The 20,583-nt window shown below is 51.8% G+C and overlaps 1 protein-coding gene across 2 annotated transcripts; it reads left to right on the top strand.

Moving 5' to 3' along the window:
- The first annotated feature begins 8,543 nt into the window (after positions 1-8,543).
- On the top strand, positions 8,544-18,609 carry PCK2 (phosphoenolpyruvate carboxykinase 2, mitochondrial). Of its 2 annotated transcripts, XM_047796281.1 has the most exons (10): positions 8,544-8,742; positions 10,900-11,145; positions 11,887-12,071; positions 12,158-12,361; positions 12,929-13,116; positions 13,435-13,597; positions 13,877-14,095; positions 17,184-17,321; positions 17,621-17,716; positions 17,954-18,609. In XM_047796281.1, the coding sequence occupies exons 1-10, from the start codon at positions 8,714-8,716 to the stop codon at positions 18,406-18,408; spliced, it is 1,923 nt and encodes a 640-aa protein (XP_047652237.1). In that variant the 5' UTR covers positions 8,544-8,713; the 3' UTR covers positions 18,409-18,609. The 2 variants fall into 2 exon arrangements, with proteins under 2 accessions (XP_047652237.1, XP_047652238.1); XM_047796282.1 differs by lacking the exon at positions 11,887-12,071 and having other exon boundaries at positions 8,601-8,742.
- Positions 18,610-20,583: the final 1,974 nt, after the last annotated feature.

Below are 20,583 nucleotides of genomic sequence, written 5' to 3'. Positions count from 1 at the left end.
CATTGTGGGTGTTTGGGGGGGGCAGTACAAGCTCTCCCAGGCTCACTCTCACCGGGCCTGTTGGGTCTGTTTCCTGTTTTCAGGAACCCCAACATTTCCGCCCCCCCCCATATCTGGCCTCAGGCATCTCTAAGGTATCCCACCAGAAAGACAAGCAAGCCTCCCCACGGTGAATCTCTGTGATTCAGCCACCCAATTCGTAGCCACTCCTGCTGACCCAGCCCCAGGACAAGTGGGCCAGCGCAGCAGGGCAGGGGAGGGGGGGATGAGAATCCCTGGTCCTTCCTTCCAGGCCGCCTCAGGCCACTGAAATCCAGTCACTACCAATCCATCTGAGACACTTTTGTAATTGCCCTCATCTGCCCTCCGCTTCCCCTCACCTTTTCCTTGTGTGTGTGTCTCTCTCTCTTCCTCTCTCACTCGTCCTGCTTCCCAGATGGCTGGGGGGTGACCTACATTTTCAGCCTAATCCCCTAACACCTCTTAGAGCTATCATCCCCAAGTAGAAGTTGGAACAGGGATACTGGGAATTAGCCAAGGAGATGTTTAAACCTGTCTGAAGCTGTTTAAATAAGGTCTGTACTAGAATAGGGCTCCAGGAGTTAAAGGCTATTTCCTACCTTCTAAAGACACCCAAACACCCCCATGGGGTTGATAGCCCCTTTTTCCCAGCCCAGACAGAGACCTGGATATCATCAATTATAAAAATTAACCTGGTCCCAGCCTTAGGTGTTCAGTGAAGAGCTGGTAGATTCAGGTTCTCAAACTGGAGTCCCCAGACCAGCAGCATCACCTGGGAACTTGCTAGAAATGCAAATTTTCTGGCTTCATCTCCAACCTACTGAGTAGTCACTTTGGGGATGGGAGCCAAGAAAATCTATGTTTTAATAAGCCCTCCAAACTTCTGGTGAACACTGAAGCTTGCTAACCCGTGGGCTACAGAGGGCCTACAGTCAACTCTGCTTCCTTAGGGGTGTGGGGGGGCAGGGGTACGGAGAGCAAAGATATGGTTCTCTCCTATCATACTCTCCACACACATACAAGAAGACCTACACCAGAGGACATCTCTCTTCCCACACTTGGCCTCCAATTTTTTTTTTTGTCTTTTTGTCTTTTAGGGCTGCACCAGCAGCATATGGAGGTTCCCAGGCTAGGGGTCTAATCGAAGCTGTAGCCACTGGCCTACACCAGAGCCACAGCAACACAGGATCTGAGGAACCTACACCACAGTTCATGCCAATGCTGGATCCTTAACCCACTGAGCAAGGCCAGGGATCGAACCCACAACCTCAGGGTTCCTAGTCGGATTCGTTTCTGCTGAGCCACGACGGGAACTCCTTGGCCTCCATTTTGTAGGGCAGAGTCCATTGTCATCATTCAAATGGAAGGGATTCTGGGTGTGATTGCCTGAACCTAGTGCTGTTTTCATAGAAAATCCAAAAACCCAAGGCCTGGGAACAAGGCCACAAAATGGGAATGGGGACCAGAAACGGAGACCAGAAATTCCACGCATATGCCCATGAAATGTGGTTCTAAGGTAAATACCCAGGAAAGAGACCCCAGAATCTCCCTGGCGAAGAAGGAATAGCGAGGGTTGACCACGGCCCCTTTTGCAGGCCTGGTTGGGTCCAGCCAGACACTTGCCCCCAGCAGCTGTCAGGTCTGCGCTGATCCTCTTGTTTACTGGAGCGCTCAGAGGAGAGGTGGGCAGCCTAAGCTGCTAACGGGCTAAAGGAGTCAGACTAAACAAGCTCAGGCGACTTGAGCCGCTCGGGGCTCAGACCAGGCACCACTGACCAGGGAAAGGAGTCTGGGGCCTGAGGGGTGGGCCAGGGGAAAGGACCCCAAGGACATAGAGAAGAGAGGCTGCAGTGTCAGCAGAGCCCCAGCAGGTGCTTCACGGGTTCTCTTGGCAGGAGGGGAGATGCATGCTGAGACTGACTGGCTCAAGAACATCTGGGGACAGGGAGATGGGGATGAAAAAGATGAAGCCACATGGACTTTGGGAAGGACAGAACAAAGGAAGGCAAGAAGGCAAGAAGTCAAGAAGACTTAGTTAAGGAGGCAGGAGATGTAGGCCTGGGAGAAAGGGCAGAACTAGTCAGGGGCTCCCCAGGGACCATGGAGACCAGAAATCCCATGCATATGCCCATGGAATGTGGTTCTAAGGTGACAGAAGGATGCAGGTGCATGAAAGGGATGGGCAAAGGCCCATGGGGAACAAAAACAGAGAGGAAGCCTTCTGGAGAGGGACCAAGAAGGGAGTAAGAGGAGTTCTCATCGTGGCTCAGTGGTTAATGAATCCGACTAGGAACCATGGGGTTGCGGGTTCAATCCCTGGCCTTGCTCAGTAGGTTAAGGATCCGGTGTTGCCGTGAGCTGTGGTGTAAGTCGCAGACGCGCAGACGCGGCTCAGATCCTGCGTTGCTGTGGCTCTGGCGTAGGCCGGCGGCTACAGCTCCGATTCAACTCCTAGCCTGGGAACTTCCATATGCCAGGGGTCCAGCCCTAAAAGGACAAAAAAAAAAAAAAAAAAAAGAAGGGAGTAAGAGGTTGATGGGAAGAGGGCGCTAGAAAAGAAAAGTGGTAGAGGAAGAGTCAGAGGAAAGTGAGACCAGGGGCCGAGAACTAGAAAAAGGAACAGACAGATGGATGGTCAGGCTATAGAGAAAGAACAATGAACAAAAGACAAAAAGATAAAAGGATATGGACAGAGGGATGCAGGACCATAGGGAGAGAGGGCCAGGCAGGCAAAGGACCTGGAGAAATAGGATAGAGAACAAAGAGGAAAGAGGGAAGACCGAGTCAGTCATCCAGGATTCTTTCCCCATCCGCTCTCTCCTGCAGGTGGGGACAGCCCTGTAAGACCTGTTCACATTCCTAGTGCTGGCTTCTGAAATCTCGATCTTCAGTAATGGATCCAAATCCTCAAACCTCTTCTTGGTCTACCGCATATATTCATTCACTTGACAACTACTTCTTAAGTACCTACTCTGCACCAGACACTGTGCTGGGTGCTAGGGACACCTCAGTAAATCAGACTGACTCCAGTCTTCATGGAGCTTATAGACTGATAAAACAGAGAAGGGTCAATTTATTGCTCTTAAGCCCAGGCAAGAGTGGCCCCTGTCCTGGCCCAGCGTTTTGGAAGGCTCCACTCTGTGTCCCTTGGAGCAAGGAGTCCTGGCCTCCTCTGCCCAATCCCAAACTCCTCTGAACCACACTCCAGATACCTAGGAATTTCCTGTCCAAAGTGTCCCAAGCCCACTTCTAGGGCCCACATACATCGCCTTCCTGGGTTTTCCCTCCCAAGGGGAGATCTCACTCATACACACATCCCTAGACCCAACAGGTGGCCAAGGGGTGCTGTTTGCAGGAAGTTGTGGACAGAATTGGGGTGTGCAGGTAGGAGGGTCTACATGTATGCACATGAGAGCCCTTGCAGTAGAAGATGGTGTCAGCAGTGGGGGGAAAATGTGGACCCAAAGGCCAGTGGCTGAAAGCCGCCTCTCCCCATACCACCACATTCTATTGTGGAATCCTCAAGACAAAAAAATAAAATCCAAATTTGGAGTTCCCGTTGCGGCCCAGTGAGTTTAGAACCCAAAAGAGTGTCCATTAAGATGCAGGTTCCATCCCTGGCCTCACTCATTGGGTTAAGGATCAGGCGATGCCTCAAGCTGAGGCAGAGGTTGCAGATGTGGCTCAGATCCAATGTTACCACGGCTGTGGTGCAGGCCAGCAGCTGCAGCTCCAATTCAACCCCTAGCCCAGGAACTTCCATATGCCACTAGCGTGGCCTTTGAAAAAATAAATTAGAGAGTTCCCTTTGTGACTCAGCAGTTAACGAACCTGACTAGGATCCATGAGGACGCGGGTTTGATTCCTGGCCTCGCTCAGTGAGTTAAGAATCCAGTGTTGCCATGACCTGTGGTGTAGGTCACAGACACAGCTCAGATCCTGTGTGGCTGTGGCTGCAGCTGTGGCATAGGCCGACAGCTTCAGATCCAATTCGACCCCTAGCCTGGGAATTTCCATATGCCACGGGTGCAGCCCTAAAAATAATAATCATAATTAAATAATCAATTTAATTAAAGCCAAATTTGAACTGAAATTTGAACCAAATTCCAGACCATTATGTATATATTTGTCAAGGTAGAATAGAACATTTTATTTAAAGTTTGTTAGCTTGAGTCATACATTTAAAATATTTAAGCACAAGGTTTGTGAGCCTCTATTTGTACTCTTGACCCAGGGCCTTCATATGTTAGGAATGGGACTACATAAAAACAAACCATTATAATGCGATGGGTGCTAACGCAGGAGAAGTGCATGGGGCCATGAGACTTTATTTCATGAGACCTAATCTAATGTGAGGGCAGAGGAGAAGGTGGTGATAGGGCTGAGTAGGCACAGGTGGTCGTGGAAGTCCCAATAGGGGGTCATAGATAAAGAGGGAAACCTGGGGGATGTTGGGAGACCACTGTAAGTTCAGGAAAACTATCAAAATAAGGCAGGCTTGCTTGACAAGTGGAGATGCGAGAATTGCCTCCAGTCATTGGGTGGGGGATGGGATGAGGCCTGCTGTCAAATTCAGACCAAGGGCAGAGTTTGAAGACCGCCCTTCAGCTGATTTGAATACACACCTTACTGGATACTAAGGAGGAGCTACTACTCCCGGAAAGGAAGAGGCGGGCCTTTCCAAACCCCCACGTCCCTTGGATGATAAAACTGTGGTCCACCAGTTCCTCGGGCAGAGCTTCCTTTTCTTCCCCGCTTGCATCTCTTACAAGCATCCTATCCTAATAAATCTGTTTCTCACATATCACTTTTTCTCTCACCGAATTCCTCTGCACGGAGGCATAAAGGACCTGAGCCTTGGTGAGTCCAGACACAGGGTGAGTAACTCAAATTTAAAACCATAGGTTTTGAGTTCCTGTTGTGGCTCAGTGGTTAACGAATCCAAATAGGAACCATGAGGTTGCGGGTTTGATCCCTGGCCTTGCTCAGTGGGTTAATGATCCGGCGTTGCCGTAAGCTGTGGTATAGGTTGCAGACGCGGCTCAGATCCCTCGTTGCTGTGGCTGTGGCATAAGCTGGTGGCTACAGCTCCAATTCGACCCCTAGCCTGGGAACCTCCATATGCCATGGGAGCGGCCCTAGAGAAGGCAAAAAGACAAAAAATTTTTAAAAAATTTTTAAATAAAAAAACCGTGGGTTTAAATCCCCATCTGGTTTTAGGCTGGGTTCGAGTTCCAGCAGGCAGGTTCAAGTCCCAATCTGGGCTTTGGCTGGGTTCAAGTCCCAATTTGGGTTCTGGCTAGGTTCAGGCCACTAGTGCTGTCAGTTTCAGTGCCACTGTGGGGACAGCTTGCCTAAGGAAGTCACATTAAACTGAGACTGGTCGGGGGAATAAGAAGCAACGGTGCCTGGAAGTGTGGAGAACATGGAGATTCCAAGCTGCGGGAATAATACATGCAAAGGCTCTGAGCAGGGAAGAGGTAGACACATTAATGAAACTGAAAAACACCAATGTAGCCAGAGAGCAGCAACTAAGGAAAGGGGGAAGAATGACGGCAGGTGAGGGCGAGGGTGAAGTCAAGCAGGGGCCAGATCCTACAGAGCCTTGTAGGCCAAGTTTAGTGTGTGGGCTCTACCCCAAGAGCTGTGAGAAGCTACTAAATATTTTTCAGCAGGGAGGTGGAATGATCAGATTGAGTTAGAAAAGATCACTTTGGGAGTTCCCATTGCGGCTCAGCACTAATGAACCTGACTAGTATCCATGAGGATGAGAGTTCGATCCCTGGCCTCTCTCAGCAGGTTAAGGAGCTGGCTTTGCTGTGAGCTGTGGTGTAGGTCACAGACACTGCTCAGATCTGGCATGGCTGTGGCTGTGGCTGGCAGATGCCACTCCGATTTGACCCCTAGCCTGGGAACTTCCATATGCCATGGGTGTGGCCCTAAAAAGACAAAGAAAGGAAGAAAGGAAGGAGACGAAAGGATGGAAGGAAGAAGGAGAAGGAAAGAAGGAGGGAGGGAGAAGGAAGGAAGGAGAGGGGAGGGAGGAAGAAGGGAGGGAGGAAGGAGAGGAAGGAAGGTCACTTTGGATCTAGTGTGGAAGAAGGTCAAAATGGAATCAGAGTCAAATTAGGGGGTTAATGCAGTATACAAGTTGAGAAGGGGGAATATCTTTAGTCGGAAACAAACTCCAAGATGGAAACTTGCATATAGGTGGTTTGTTGGGGGGCGGGGGGGAGAGTTAAAGTCAGTGAGAGAATCAGGACTGGGTAAAGAGAAGAGTTGAGCACTACAACTAAACAGAGGCTCCTCCGGCTGACCCCACAGGAGCTCCAGAGCTGGGATGGACCTTCAGAGTGCCCCAAATTGAGGCCAGGGGGCCAGGCCTTTGGACCTCTGCATCAACCAGACATTGGATCCAAGATGCCCCAGGAAAGAGGGACTGCATTTGGCAAGACAGCTCCCTTCAGCCAAAGGGAGTGCTCAGGGAAATGCTCAGCCGTGAGCCAAGAGCAGCCAACACTCAGCAGCTGGGACAAGCATCTGATCCTGAAGGTGGATCTGGGCAGCACTCCACAGCATCCACAGCATCCACAGCAGAGGGTCTGTGAGCAGGCCAAGGCCAAGGCCCAGAGGGCCCTGGGGAGGAGAAAATGCAGACCAAGGCAAGGCTGGTCACACCCTGCCCCCTGGTGGTGTGCTGCAGGATCACAGACGAGATGATGATCTTCAGTAGAATGACAATGATGCCACCAATATGCACATTTTTAGGCCCAGAGGGTGACCAAAGAGGCAGCCTTTTGCAGTGGAGGACGTACAGACAGAGTTTGGATATAGGGACTGAAGGGAAGTGTCCCAAATACTTACACATGAGGTCGAGTGCCTGGGTGGAAAAGATGAAGACCAGCAGCAAGCCCAAGACTGGCAGCCAGCTCTTCTCGTCCCATTCATTGTGTTCCAGCAGAGAACTCTAAAAAGTCTGAGAATCAGGATTGTTTTTGCTGTAAATGGCAGAAAGCCACTTAAAATTAGCTTGAGGAAGAGAAATTTATGGAGTTCCCTGGTAGCCTAGGGGTTAAGGATTAGGCATTATCACTGCTGTGGCATTGGGTTCAATCCCTTGCCCTGGAACTTCTGCATGCTGCAGGCACAGCCAAAAAAAAAAAAAAAAAAAAAAGGTGAGGGCGGGGAGAGGGAGGGAGAGAGAAGAAAAAATTTATTGGCTCCTAAACCTGGAATCAGAAATTTCATGATCTCCATCCCTTTGCCTGCTTCCTCTAGGCTTCCTTCCTTCTCAGGCAGGTTTCTGCTTTGGAGGGCCAAGCTGACATCCAGCAGCATCAGGCTTTGGTTCCACCAGCCCAGCAACCCCAGCAGAAAGAGAGCTCATTTTGAAAGCGGACAGAAGAAGCCCCAGAGAGGGACCTCATGCCCATCCGTGAACATTCCCAATGGCTGTGGCCAGAGCTCAGAACACATGAATTGGCCAAGCTGAGAGCTCACCCCCAAGAGACCCCCATGACCACACAGACCCAGGAGGTGGTCCCCCAAAGGAACATCAAGATGTTATTATCAGAAAGGGAGAGTGGATGCTGGGCAGATGCTTACCATTGCCATGTTGAATTTGAGGTGCTATGGCATTTAGGGTCTCAAGTTGAAGAGAGATGTCTGGATGGAGACATAACTTGAGAAATCACCAGAGGGAGTTCTGGTCGTGCGGCAGTGGAAACAAATCTGACTAGGAACAACGAGGTTGCGGGTTCGATCCCTGGCCTCGCTCAGTGAGTTAAGGATTCGGTGTTGTCAAGAGCTGTGGTGTAGGTCAAAGACGCAGCTCAGATCTGGTGTTGCTGTGGCTGTGTTGTAGGCCGGCAGCTGTAGCTCCAGTTAGACCCCTAGCCTGGGAACTTCCATGTGCTGCAGGTGCAGCTCTAAAAAGACAAAAAGACAAAAAAAAAAAGACAAAAGAAGGAAAAAAGAAATCACCAGAGGACTTCATTGTGGTGGTTGGGTGGGACAGATGCATTATCCAGGGGAATGTGGAGAGAATGACCAGGGCAGAAGCCAGTGAAGAGATTCCAAGGTGGAGAGAGACCACCACTTCATGGTTGGGCAGAAAGGAGCCCTCATCACGGAGAGAAGGAACAAAGATGTGGGAGTTGGGGACTGAGGAAACCTTAACGTTAGGGCGCTGGGCAACAGAAGAATCTGGGATCCCAGTGCCCAGGCCCGAGGAAGAAGGGGGAATGGTAATGCCCAGCCCCCAGCTTCTAGACTTCCAACCCCCCATGGGTTCTGGCCTCTGGTCTCGCCCCTTGTTCCTAGTTTACTCGCCACCCAATGTCTCCCTGTCGCTATCTTTCGGGAGCAAGAGTCCTCAAAGTTACATCATGTGCAGGGGGCGGGACTTCGGGGGAGAGGACCCAATTCTCCAATGGGAGACAAGGGTTTGGGGGCTAGGATGCAGGAGGTGGGGCTGTGGCTGGGAGGACCTGGGGCTAGAGCCCCGGGCGGAGAAAGGGTAGCATTGGCCTGGGCAGGGTCCCGCCCCTGCGCCCGCCCCGCTCCTTTTTAAGCACCTCCCGCCCAGTCTGTGCTCCTGCTCACTGCGCCCGCGCTCGCCTCCTTCCCCGCCTTCCACATCTCCCCGGCTCTTCGGTTTTCGCGGCCACCCCGCAGCCGTCGCCCAGGTGCCATGGCCGCTATGTACCGCCCCGGCCTGCGGTGAGTGACCCCCCGGTCCCCCAGTCCGGGGCCGACCCGCACCTTCCGCTGCGTTCGCCCCCTCGGGGCTGCCAGTTGTGCTCATCTGCTCACCCGCCTCGCCTGGTTTCCCGTCCCCGGAGGAGGCGGGCAGGGGGCAAGAGTGTCTGGATTCCCGGCCTCTCGGGGTCGTGTGTCTCGCTGGAGATCGCGGCAACCTGAACCGCTCTGGGTCGCTCCTCGGTTTCCGTCGCCTCCTCCCCCTCCGTTTTGCTAGTCCCTGGCCACACCGTCTCTATCTGCCCTTCTCAGAACTTCCTTTCCCCTCCTCACTGGGCCGTCTCCATGTCTCCTCCTTTGCTTTACAGATGTAACTCTTGTGCCCCGGGTTGGGCGAGGAGCAGTAGGGCACTGGGGACAAGGGTGCATGAGCCCCTGGGGATTGAGCTCCCTGAGAAAGGTAGAAGGTAAACAGCCACTCCCCGCCCCCCCACCCCCACCCCTGTACTGGATCCTGGCCGACTGGAACCTGGCGGAAAGCCCAGCAGCCAGAGGGACCTGGGGGGCGCCAGGGCCCCTGGGTGGAGGAGGGGGCCAAGTTGCTTTCATTCTTACAGGGCTGGCTTCCTGCCCTGCCCAGGATGAGCCCCTAGGCCCCAATTGCCTGCCCTCTCCCCCTTTTCACAGCTTCCTGTCTTTCCCTCCCTTCTCAGTTTAGTCCCAGGGTCTGAGCAGACCCCCTCTCCCTCCCACAGCTGGTTCCACTTGGCCAACCCTTGTGGGTGGTCTCTGGAGCAGAGGAAGAGGAGAAGGTCCCCCTCAGGGGACTGGAGGAGAGTGGGGGAGCCAGCCTCCCCCTGGAGAGAGGTTTTCCCCAACACTGTGCCTTTAGAATTAAGGCTCTGGGAGAACTTCTCTCTGAGGTGGAGGAGACTCAGGTCCCAAGAGCCTTGCTCATCTGGCCCTGGGGCCACATTGAGATTCCACGCTGCCCTGCTCAGTGGAGGCCACCCCAGCTCCCACACCCATGGTCTTAGGCTCACTCCCTCTGAATTGGAGCATCCTGCAGTCTGATGTTCTACCCGGTCACCACCATCCAAAGCTCTCTAGGCATGTGTTCTCCAGCAAAGAGAGCCAAGGGAGCAACAAGGTCATGTGATCCTGGGCGTATGGGGCACAATGTCTGGTGGGCGAGGCCCTGGCATCAGAGGAGGGCAACTTCCCTCTCTTGGCCTTTGCTCTCTGGGTCACTCGTCCCTGGGTCCAGGCCAATCAGAGCACACCTTACTTTTCCCTTTCCTAGGGGGTGTGAAGGAATAGACTACAGGGACCCTGAAAATTGGGGCATGGACCCCAGCTAGTGACATTCCCCAACAGTCAGTCTTCCACACAGTTCAGATGGCAACATTGTATGCAATCTTTGTTGGCCCAGATGGGCACCTGCAGATCCAATGCTTGGAACCCCAACATGGGGTCATCCACACTCTAGGAAACCTGGGACTCCACTGTGTCAAAGTCCAGGTCCTCTGCTTGAGGCTTTCACAGTCTTACAGCAGGCACATTGGAAGAAAAGAATAAAAACAGCTGACTTTTGGAGTTCTCTTATAGTGCAGCAGGTTAAGGATCTGGCATTGTCACTGCAGCAGCTTGGGTCACTGCTGTGGCACGAGTTCGATCCCTGGCCTGGGAACTTCCACATGCCATGGGCATGGCCAAAAAAAAAAAAAAAAAGACAGCTGCCTTTTTAACTTATAAAAACTATACTTGAAAATGAAAAGAACAGACATGAAAGCTTCAAACACCAGACACATGAAGCTGTCACCTGGGCACAAATTATTGATGTTTGAGCCATAGAAACCTGCTCATTTCCAAGCACTGGCCAGACATAGTAAAACCTGGGCATGGGCTAAGCCTACAATATCTTCGGCTTGTCTATACATGCACTTCCACACAGCCAGCCATGTGCCTTTATGCTCATTTTGTGACACCTGTCCCTTGCTAAGCAGGAGACACCCTCACTCAACCTCATAAAGGCCATCCCCCCCACCTATTCTGACCTCTTAATGGTGCCAGCACCCAGGCCTTTAGCACACCCCCAGCAGCCCAGCTGTCTGTCCCCTTGACTTGCCCATCTTCCATGAGAACACCTGGCCCATTACCTCTCTGTTTCTTCTACAGGCTTAGCTGGCATGGGCTGAGCTCCTGGGGCTGGTCATCACGGCGCAGCATCCAGGCCCTGCGAGTACTCAATGGAGATCTGGGCCAGCTGCCTGCTGGGGTTCGAGACTTTGTGGAGCGCAGTGCCCGCCTCTGCCAACCGGAGGGCATCCACATCTGTGATGGGACTGAGGCAGAGAACACTGCCACCCTGGCTCTGCTGGAACAGCAGGGCCTCATCCGAAAGCTCCCCAAGTACAACAACTGGTAAGCTCGGAGCCCAGCTACCTGCGAGATTGGGGCAGCTGCATGGACTGACGCCACTTTGGGTTTACTAAGACAAAATCAAGTTTAAATAGATCATCCCAATGGAATGAGAAAGAAGTGGAGCTTTAGGGGAGACAATCAGGAACTATTGGATTGGTCTGCATTTTTATGCTAAATGAAAACCATAGAAATAAAAGCTTTTGCCTTTTTTTTTTTTTTTTTTTTTTTAACTCACAAGTTCAGGAGTTCCCGTTGTAGCTTAGTGGTTAATGAATCCGACTAGGAACCATGACGTTGCGGGTTTGATCCCTGGCCTCGCTCATTGGGTTTGGGATCCAGCGTTGCCATGAGCTGTGGTATAGATCGCAGATGTGGCTCAGATCCTGAGTTGCTATGGCTGTGGTGTAGGCCGGCGGCTACAGCTCCGATTAGACCCCTAGCCTGGGAACCTCCATATGCTGTGGGTGTGGCCCTAGAAAAGACAAAATTAAATAAATAAATAAATAAATAAACTAACTAACTCACAAGTTCAGGGAGTTTTTGCCAGGGCAGAGGATTCTAGAGGGCCAAAACAAAACCCTTAGATGAGACAAAATCTGCAAGATGCAACTGAGATGCAAATGGATGGGGGAAAAATAAGGCCAACAGAAGACCTAGAGTCAAGGTTGAACTTGAAAGAGTGGGTCTGGGGATGAAGGGGATCTGCTGGCCACTGTCTTCTTCATATCTGCTCTCCCCCAGCTGGCTGGCCCGCACAGACCCCAAGGATGTGGCACGAGTAGAAAGCAAGACGGTGATTGTAACTCCTTCTCAACGGGACACGGTGCCCCTCCCAGCTGGTGGGGCCCATGGGCAGCTGGGCAACTGGATGTCCCCAGCTGAGTTCCAGCAAGCTGTGGATGAGAGGTTTCCAGGCTGCATGCAGGGTAACCAGGGCAGGGACCCAGAGGCAGGGGCGCCGAAAGTGTGAACAGGTTGGAGCCCTTCATCCACGTGCCGTTTTCCTCCACAGGCCGAACCATGTATGTGCTTCCATTCAGCATGGGTCCTGTGGGCTCCCCACTGTCCCGCATCGGAGTGCAGCTCACGGACTCAGCCTATGTGGTGGCTAGTATGCGGATTATGACCCGACTGGGGAAACCTGTGCTTCAGGCCCTGGGAGATGGCGACTTCGTCAAGTGTCTGCACTCCGTGGGCCAACCTCTGACTGGGCAAGGTAAGCACTTGCTCTGCCCAGGGGAAGACACAGGCCTGTGTGCTCTCAGAGGGGACCCCTAATCCTACCCATATTATTGGTGAGACACCTAATCCCCAAGATCTAGGGCAGCAGCCTGGGCTGGGGGTGAGGCTGCGTTGGCAGAGCAGTTTATGCAAGATTGAGAAGAATTGGAATTCCTGTCGTGGCTCAGTGGTAAGGAACCTGACTAGAATCCATGAGGACGTGAGTTCGATCCCTGACCTCGCTCATTGGGTTAAGGATCTGGCGTTGCTGTCTCTATGGTATTGGCCGGCAGCTATAGCTCCGATTTGACCCCTAGCCTGGAAACATCTTTATGCTGCATGTGAGGCCCTAAAAAAAAAAAAGTTGAGAAGAATCACCTATACACTTCCAAGAATAGGGGCGTGGGAGCTAATGGATATCATGAGGTGGGAGCTTCAGCCACCTACTGGCATTGCCACTGCTCCCAAGTGTCTCTCCTGCCAACTCCTGATCCCTCCGGCCCCCTGACACCCCAGTACCTGATGCCCCTGCCAGCAGCCCCCATCAACCAATTGTCCCCAGGGGAGCCGGTGAGCCAGTGGCCATGCAACCCAGAGAAAACCCTGATTGGCCACGTGCCCGACCAGCGGGAGATCGTCTCTTTCGGCAGCGGCTATGGTGGCAACTCCCTGCTGGGCAAGAAGTGCTTTGCCCTTCGCATCGCCTCTCGGCTGGCCCGGGATGAGGGCTGGCTGGCGGAGCACATGCTGGTGAGGGCCTGGTGAGGATCTGGGCAGCTTCTGGGGGCAGGGCAGGGGCAGGGCCTGTCCAGTCAGCCTCAGCCTCGCCTCTCCACTGTGAGGTGCCAGACTGGTGGCCAGGGACTCTGCCCAAATGCCTGAAGCTTTGGCCTGAGGCTGTGAATATCGGGGGGCTTCCCCTTGCCGCCACCCAGGCCATATGGCAAAGCAGTGCACCTGTTCAGTGAATAAACATTGGCCCTCCCTGTTGACCCCTAGTTGTCCTTCCCATGTAGACCATGCCTGACCTCTGGTGACCTCCTTGTTCCCTCTCTCCCCATCTCACAGATCCTGGGTATCACCAACCCCGCGGGGAAGAAGCGCTATGTGGCAGCTGCCTTCCCCAGTGCCTGTGGCAAGACGAACCTGGCCATGATGCGGCCAGCACTGCCAGGCTGGAAAGTGGAGTGTGTGGGGGATGACATCGCCTGGATGAGGTTTGACAGTGATGGTGAGAGGCCTGGAATCACACTCTGGGTCCTGGTTTTTACCAGAGCTTAGGGGTCCCCTTCCTTCATGGCTTAAGCTAAACTTTCTCAGTAAGAACCTGTTCCAGAACAATCACCCCAACCCATACCTCCTGGAAGCCCAGCCACCCTGAAGTCACAAAGCCTTTCCCCCTGAGATCTAGGGGTTAGCTTAAGGCAGGAAGGGCAGAGCAGGACCTTTCACAGCCAAAGCTCTCAACTCTGCCTCATTATTCCTTCCCTTCTTTCACTTCTCCTGACAGGTCAACTCCGGGCCATCAACCCTGAGAATGGCTTCTTTGGGGTGGCCCCTGGCACCTCTGCCACCACCAATCCCAATGCCATGGCCACAATCCAGAGTAACACTCTTTTTACCAATGTGGCTGAGACAAGCGATGGCGGCGTGTACTGGGAAGGCATTGATCAGCCTCTTCCCCCTGGTGTCACCGTGACCTCCTGGCTGGGCAAACCCTGGAAACCCGGTATGTGAGGTGGGGAAGTCATGACACAGCCGCCAGGGCTCAGTACCTTGGTGATATGAAAGCCTTCTCCACAACTGCAGCCATCTTCCAGGACCTCCGGGAGGCACAGGGAGCTATGACTGTTCACAGTTTCTAAGCCTAGGCAAGATCTCTGTTCAAGTCCTAGCACCACCAAGGTATTGGCTTTGTGACCTGGCTGAGTTGCTTAAACCTTCTGAGCTTCAGTTGCCCCATCAGTCCAGTGGGGATAGTTATTATAGTACCTGTCTCATAAGGTGGTGGAGGATTAAATTAAATAATGCAAGCAGAGGGCTTCAGCACACTGCCGAATACATGGTAAATTCTTAATAAATATCAGCTGGAATCGAAGGGCTATCTTGGAAATTATTGCAGAAGGAATTGGGCTCAAAGCACAAACCATAAGTTTGACCCATTAGGCAGAAGGAAGCCTGCCCCTGCCCCTGCCACTCAGCCCCCGACATTCCCCAATATGATAACCATTGTCTAAATGTCAGTATTGGAGTTTCCTAGTGGCTCAGCGGGTTAAAGATCTAGCATTGTCACTGCTGTGGCTCTGGTCCCTGGCCCAGGAACTTCCACATGCCATGGACATGGCCAAAAAAAAAAGTCAATATTATTACCCTTGGAGTTCCCGTCGTGGCGCAGTGGTTAACGAATCCGACTAGGAACCATGAGGTTGCGGGTTCGGTCCCTGCCCTTGCTCCGTGGGTTGACAATCCGGCGTTGCCGTGAGCTGTGGCGCAGGTTGCAGACGCGGCTCGGATCCCGTGTTGCTGTGGCTCTGGTGTAGGCTGGTGGCTACGGCTCCAATTAGACCCTAGCCTGGGAATCTCCATATGCCGCAGGAGCGGCCCAAGAAATAGCAAAAAGACCAAAAAAAAAATTATTACCCTTCCCCTGCCTGTCCAACACTTATACCCTAATTTTTCTTCCAAAAGACATCAGACCAGCTCTTTAGTCTCTCCCAGAAACTAGTGTCTCAACCCTGTCATTACCCCCTAGTGCCTTGGGGCTCTGCCCCCTCCACCTGCCCTGTGCTGTGGACCTTCAGCTTTCAGTGGCCTTTGGTATTCAGGGCTCCCAGACCTAGGAGTGGGAACAAGGAAAAGCCTGGCAGGGGAGGGTGGCCTGTGGTCACTGAAGCCTACATTCAAGTTTTCCAGGCTGGCCTAACAGTCACCCTCCTCATCTAATCACCCTTCATTTTCTATAACACCACCATTAAGCCCTCCTAGGCCTCCCCACCCAACTGAGAAATCCAAGAAACTCACATTTCCCCACAGGCTAGTTCCCCAACCCTTTCATCATCTCTAGATTCAGGGGTGTAACTAGGGCGTGTTGTGCCCAGCTTCAATTCCCAGAATAATACCTTGTGCTGGGTCCTGAATTGGGGGCTGATGAAAGTGCAAGAGAGAAGAATAAAGGATGGTGCTTCCCCCCCCCCCCCAGGGCTGCTCCCGTGGTATATGGAGATTCCCAGGCTAGGGGTCTAATCAGAGCTATAGCTGCCAGCCTACACCACAGCCACAGCAATACGGGATCCGAGCCACATCTGCAGCCTACACCACAGTTCACAGCAACACCAGATCCTTAACCCACTGAGTGAGGCCAAGGATTGAACCCTCAACCTTAAGGTTCCTAGTTGGATTCATTAACCACTGAGCCACGACAGGAATTCCAACGATGGCTCTTATATGAGTAGAGGCAGGAGCAGGGGCCAGAAGGGGGCAGGGAGCACTGATTCTATGACTCCTTTGCCTGCCAGGTCCAACCAGCAATCTCTGGCAGAGAAAGCACTGTCCATTCCAGGGCCCGCATGATGGTGCTTTTTTTTTTTGCCTTTTTTTTAGGGCTGCACCTGCGGCATATGGAGGTTCCCAGGCTAAGGGTCGAAATGGAGCTACAATTGCTGGCCACAGCCACAGCAATGGGGGATCCAAGCCGCCTCTGCAACCTATACCACAGCTCACAGCATGCTGGATCTCCAACCCACTGAGTGAGACCAGGAATCAAACCTGATGAATACCAGTCAGATTCGTTTCCACTGCGCCACAATGGGAACTCCTGATGGTGCTTTATACATATGCCACTGACTCAGTCCCAGCTGCTCTCCAGGGTACCTGAAGGGGCCACATGACCTGGGCTCCTTGAGTTACGCCTCCCCAGCTGATGTCCTCCTCTGAGTTCTTCAAGCCCTGTCACTCCAGCAGAGTCTGAGCAGACTCAGGGAAATCACCTAAATCTGCCAGCTTTAAAATCAATCCTTGTTTGCATTTTGATAGCTCAGGAGATTCTTTCTTCCCCCATTTGCTGATGGAAAGTCAATTGTCTGAAATACTGACCTGACAGTCTCAGTTTTTGCTTTAGGTGTATTTATTTAAATAATAATCCCATAGGAGTTCCTGTCGTGGGGCAGTGGTTAACGAATCTGACTAGGAACCATGAGGTTGCAGGTTTGATCCCTGGCCTTGCTCAGTGGGTTAAGGATCCGGCGTTGCCATGAGCTGCGGTGTAGGTCACAGATGCAGCTCAGATCCCACATTGCTGTGGCTGTGGTGTAGGCCGGCAGCTACAGCTCCAATTAGACCCCTAGAAGCGGCCCTAGAAAAGGCAAAGGACAAAATAATAATAATAATAATCCCATAAATTACAGAAATTGAAGAAACACTGTAAATCAACTATACTTTAATTAAAAAATTAATAATCATCCCATATATTAAAAGAGATTCTGGAAGAGAATTCTATTAACCCTATACCAATATGTAATGCCATTCCCTTGAGCACTGGTTAGTGCCAAGTGGCTGTAGCTTGGCGTCAACATTAGTGTCCTGCTAGATCCCAACCCCTCTCCCACTCTTCCCACTGTTCAGTTGACAGCACCATTAAAAACAACCCGATCTTTGGGGGAGATGTCCTGGCTCCCTTCTCCCTGCTCCCTACCAACCTCCAGCCTGAGGTTGCAGGGAGCTAATGAGGCAAAAAGAAATTGTGCAAGAGTGCCTGCAAATGTTTGTGTGTGTTGGGCTGGATGTGCCCTTGAACCTGATATTTGTATTTCCTCTACCAGGTGACAAGGAGCCCTGTGCACATCCTAACTCTCGCTTCTGTGCCCCGGCTCGCCAGTGCCCCATCATGGACCCAGCCTGGGAGGACCCTGAGGGTGTCCCCATTGATGCCATCATCTTTGGAGGCCGCAGACCCAAAGGTAAACATGCCTTCTGGGTTAAGGCTTAAGCTCTCTATCAGGACGCACATCCCTCTTGTACTTGAAGCTCAGAGAACCTCAGCCTGGATGGCCAACTACACCTGTCTGCCTCTAGAGCACCCCTCCACCCCACCCCCGTGCAAAATGGGGTGGGTGGGGTGGGGGTGGGGAGAGGCATGAGGTTTGAAAGTGAGCAGCTGAGGTCCTAGGGGAGAGAGTAGGAGTCAAGATCACCAGAAGGGGTGGAGTGACGGTGCAAAGATGAGGGCTGCCTTTGACTGTGCGCACTCATGTCCCAGGAGTCCCCCTGGTATATGAGGCCTTCAACTGGCGCCATGGGGTGTTTGTGGGCAGTGCCATGCGCTCAGAGTCTACTGCTGCAGCCGAACACAAAGGTGAGCGCCCTCCCTGCCCCTCCTGTGTGCCTTCGTTGCCTCTTCTCTCCCTTCCTAACCCAGCCCTTCCGCCCACTCTTTCCCTCCTGTATCTTTTGCCATTCCCTTCCCCTCACCCTGCCTCGAGAACATTCCGGAATTGCCAACATTTCACAACTTCCTCTGGCTGGAGGCAGGGTGACCTTCCTTCTCTCCAGTGAGGAGGAAAGTGCCTTACCCTCCTGCTTCCCTCCCCAGGGAAGGTCATCATGCATGACCCATTTGCCATGCGGCCCTTCTTCGGCTACAACTTTGGGCGCTACCTGGAACACTGGCTGAGCATGGAGGGGCGCAAGGGGGCCCGGCTGCCCCGCATCTTCCATGTCAACTGGTTCCGTCGCGACGAGGCGGGTCACTTCCTGTGGCCAGGCTTTGGAGAGAACGCGCGGGTGCTAGACTGGATCTGTCGGCGGCTCGAGCAGGAGGACAGTGCCCGAGAGACGCCCATTGGGCTGGTGCCAAAGGAAGGTGCCTTGGATCTCAGGGGCCTGGGAGCCATAGACACCACCCAGCTGTTCTCGATCCCCAAGGACTTCTGGGAACAGGAGGTTCGTGACATTCGGAGCTACCTGACAGAGCAGGTCAACCAGGATCTGCCCAAGGAGGTGTTGGCTGAGCTGGAGGCCCTGGAGGGACGCGTGCGCAGAATGTGACCTGAGGCTCCAGGGTAGCAAGTGAGCACAGCACCACCACCTCTCCGGCCCCCCACCCCCACCCCCAGGAATAAGCAAGCCACCAGGCTTGCAGAAAATATGAGCATTATGACATAACCATTATATTCTAGGTGCCATGAGACCAGGCCACAGACCTTCCCCCATATGGTATCCGATAATAAGAAATGCTCATTTATTTTATACAACATTTGTGCTGTTTTCATTTCCTGTCTGTCTTCATAGGCTTCCTTCTAACACCGATTTCACAATCTTCTTCCAACCCTTCCAAGCAGTGCAGTCCAGCCTGGCACAGTCTGGTGGTATAAGGATGTCTCTCACGGGCAGCTCCACCACTGGCCCATACAAGTATGAATTGCTGGGAGAAGGTACTATCTACTTGTGTCCTGAGGTCTTAAAAACTTGGGGCCTCTGTGATGCTCCGTATAGCCTCCTAAAATTCCTAATCTCCCATCAGAGATGCAGAAGTCTCTATTTTATTTATTTATTTATTTATTTATTTTTGTCTTTTTGCCTTTTCTAGGGCCGCTCCCGCAGCATACAGAGGTTCCCAGGCTAGGGGTCTAATCAGAGCTGTAGCCACCGGCCTATGCCAGAGCCACAGCAACGTGGATCTGAGCTGGGTCTATGATCTACACCACACACACACACACACGGCTCAGGGCAACGGCTGGATCCTTAACCCACTGAGCCAGGCCAGGGATTGAACCCGCAACCTCATGGTTCCTAGTCAGATTCATGAACCACGGGAACTCCAGAAGCCTCTATTTTAAAATAAAACACTGTGGTGTAGGTTGCAGATGCGGCTTGGATCCCGCGTTGCTGTGGCTCTGGCATAGGTCGGCGGCTACAGCTCCGATTCAACCCCTAGCCTGGGAAACTCCATATGCGGCCCTAGAAAAGGCAAAAAGACAAAAAATAAATAAAATAAAATAAAATAAAACACACAGTTACAGAAAACCATACAAAAAAAGAATAGCTTAATCCACTAAGACAAAGCGAACACCTTTGAAAACATTACCCAGAGAGAGAAACAGAACTTTGATGGACACCAAAAGCCACCCCCACCCCTTGCCGTGTTTTTCATCTTCATAGCCTCCTTCCTGGTATAAATGGACACTATGGTTCATGATAATCACAACCTTGGCTGGTTGTTTGTTTGTTTGTTTGTTTTTAAGGGCCCACACTTGCAGCATATGGAAGTTCCCAGGCTAGGGGTCTAATCAAGTTGCAGCTGAGGCCTATGCCACATGAGGTCCAAGCAGCATCTGTGACCTATGCCACACCTTCAGCAACAACACCAGATCCTTAACCCTGAGTGAGGCCAGGGATCAAACCTGCATCCTCATGGATATTAGATTCTTAACCCACTGAGCCACAATGGGAAATCCATATCCTTGGTTTTCTTTCCTTTTTTCTTTTTTGGAGTTGTATTACCCAAATCCAAAATTCCTAAACATTATAGTTTGGCCTTGCCCATTTAAAAAAATTTTGTATGCCATTTAAGTCTTTCAATCTACAGGTTCCCTCTCCTTCCTTTCTTTTCCTTCAGTTGAATCATTGAAGAATCCAGGCCTACACTCACAATGCCTAGATTCATTAATTTATTAGGGATTTCAAAACAGCTTTATTCAAACTCTGTCATAGTAGTTAGAATAGTTCCCACTGTGGTACAGTGAGTTAAGAATCCAACTGCAGGGGCCAGGTCCTTCTGTGGAGGCACAGGTTTGATCCCCCACCTCAAGCAGAGGGTTAAAGGATCCAGTGTTGCTACTGCTGGGTCCTAGATTGCAGCTGTGGCTTGGATTCAATCCCTGGCCCTGACACTTCCATATGCTGTGGGTGCAGCCATTAAAAAAAAAAAAGTTGGAATACTTTTACAAAGGTGTACTCTTTTTATCTATCTCACTACCCTGAGGGACCGTTTATATAAGAACAGCAAGATAACTGTTTGATTCTTCTCCTTTATTTACCATCTTCAGAATAATAATTTGGTTTTGTATCATCCTTCAAAATGGTGACAAATTAGTTATATACATACTCTATTATGAACTTATGGATCTAAACATCCTTAATGTTTATTAAATTATCTTCATTAATGCTCAAATTATCCCATCTTTGGTCATGAGAGCTTGGCTCCTGACTCCTTTTGTCATT

This window comes from Phacochoerus africanus, chromosome 9, assembly GCF_016906955.1.
Source record: "Phacochoerus africanus isolate WHEZ1 chromosome 9, ROS_Pafr_v1, whole genome shotgun sequence".
NCBI lineage: Eukaryota > Metazoa > Chordata > Mammalia > Artiodactyla > Suidae > Phacochoerus > Phacochoerus africanus.
The sequence above is the reverse complement of the archived record's forward strand: the minus strand, read 5'-3'. Positions and strand labels throughout refer to the sequence as shown.